A 1,333-nucleotide genomic window follows, 5' to 3' on the forward strand; every position below is an offset into this window, starting at 1 on the left:
CATGCTGGTGCCAGATGGGCGATACTTCAGACACTGTTCTGTGCATTCTACAGTGGGATAGTTTGTCAATTTATGATACATCAGGTGATTGAACCAGTTTTACTGCTGCATATTCTATTTTAGTGGAGCTTCTTTCCACATATTAGGCAGTCTTAATTGTATATATAGATTTTCCTTTGACTGAAAAAGTTGATTTACTTGTCCCATAAAAAATAAAGTTGATTTACTTGTCCATGGAAAACCTTTCACCATTTCCTTGTTTTCCTTCCTTCCTTTTTTTGCTTTTTATTTAGGGATATCCGCAGAACTTTGGCATTGAAAAATTAACATTTTAAATTTATTGAACACCTAGTGTCGATAAGCGTCTAGATTTATGTGTTTCATTAATGGAATTGATTGACGTGCTCCCTTTTGAAGTTCTCATCATGTTCAAATACCATATGCTTTTACATGTGTACCAATGCGAGATTTTATGATCGGAGTTTATAGGCCTGCCTTCTTTTATGGGTCATAATTGAAACACAATGAAACAAATTGGTGGTGGCTTCCTTACAGCCACGTCTTTGGGATGTGTTCACAGGATTATACACAAAGTTGGTTTAGAACTGTATCTGGAAGTGGAGTTTAGTGCATCAGAGGGACAGGTTTAGTATTTAGTTGATATGTGACCTATTGTTGGCAAATAATTAGTTTTCTTCTCTAAAGTTGTGTAGACAAGTCTTTCTGGTAGAAATGAGGCTCTTTGGCAGCTTAAATAATAGCTGAGTACACAGGTTCCAAAATGGGCTATGTGTTTTTTTTTTAGAATTTTCAATCGCTATACCCATGGCAACCTTTTTAATATTTAATTTTTCCTCATTTTGTCCAAGTGAGTTCCTGTTGTTTTACCATTGCAATCGCTTGTTATAGAAAACATACAATGGTTGAGTGCTTTGCATTGTAGGTGAAGTAACATCCGTACCTCTTCCTCGTAGCATCACCTCCATATGGCCTCTTCCTTATGGGTTACTCCTCCAACAGGCACCTGAAGGGAGCTCACAAGCGCATATCCAATTTTCGTCTTTGAGCCCACTTTTAAGTGCTCGTGATACAATCCGTTCAAAAAGGGAAGTTAGTACTCAGCAGAATTATACTGCTGTACTTGGTTTAGATTTTACTCTCAAGGGAGATGGGTCTTCAATGTCTTCACATCTGATATTAAAGGATCCACTGGAAGAACCTCAGGTATACATAATGCTTTCTTTGGCCCCCCTCTGTATCTATTGTTTTGCTTGTTTTGTTTTATAGTCTATCCTTTTCTATTTCTTATCCTTGGTTTTGGTAATATTATACT

The 1,333-nt window shown here is 36.9% G+C and overlaps 1 protein-coding gene across 1 annotated transcript; it reads left to right on the forward strand.

Annotated features, from left to right (window-relative positions):
- Positions 1-6: 6 nt before the first annotated feature.
- Positions 7-1,326, forward strand: LOC124890220 (anaphase-promoting complex subunit 1-like). The gene is made up of 2 exons (XM_047402024.1): positions 7-84; positions 944-1,326. The coding sequence occupies exons 1-2, from the start codon at positions 15-17 to the stop codon at positions 1,285-1,287; spliced, it is 414 nt and encodes a 137-aa protein (XP_047257980.1). The 5' UTR covers positions 7-14; the 3' UTR covers positions 1,288-1,326.
- Positions 1,327-1,333: the final 7 nt, after the last annotated feature.

Source organism: Capsicum annuum, unplaced genomic scaffold, assembly GCF_002878395.1.
Source record: "Capsicum annuum cultivar UCD-10X-F1 unplaced genomic scaffold, UCD10Xv1.1 ctg1402, whole genome shotgun sequence".
In the NCBI taxonomy this organism is placed as follows: domain Eukaryota; kingdom Viridiplantae; phylum Streptophyta; class Magnoliopsida; order Solanales; family Solanaceae; genus Capsicum; species Capsicum annuum.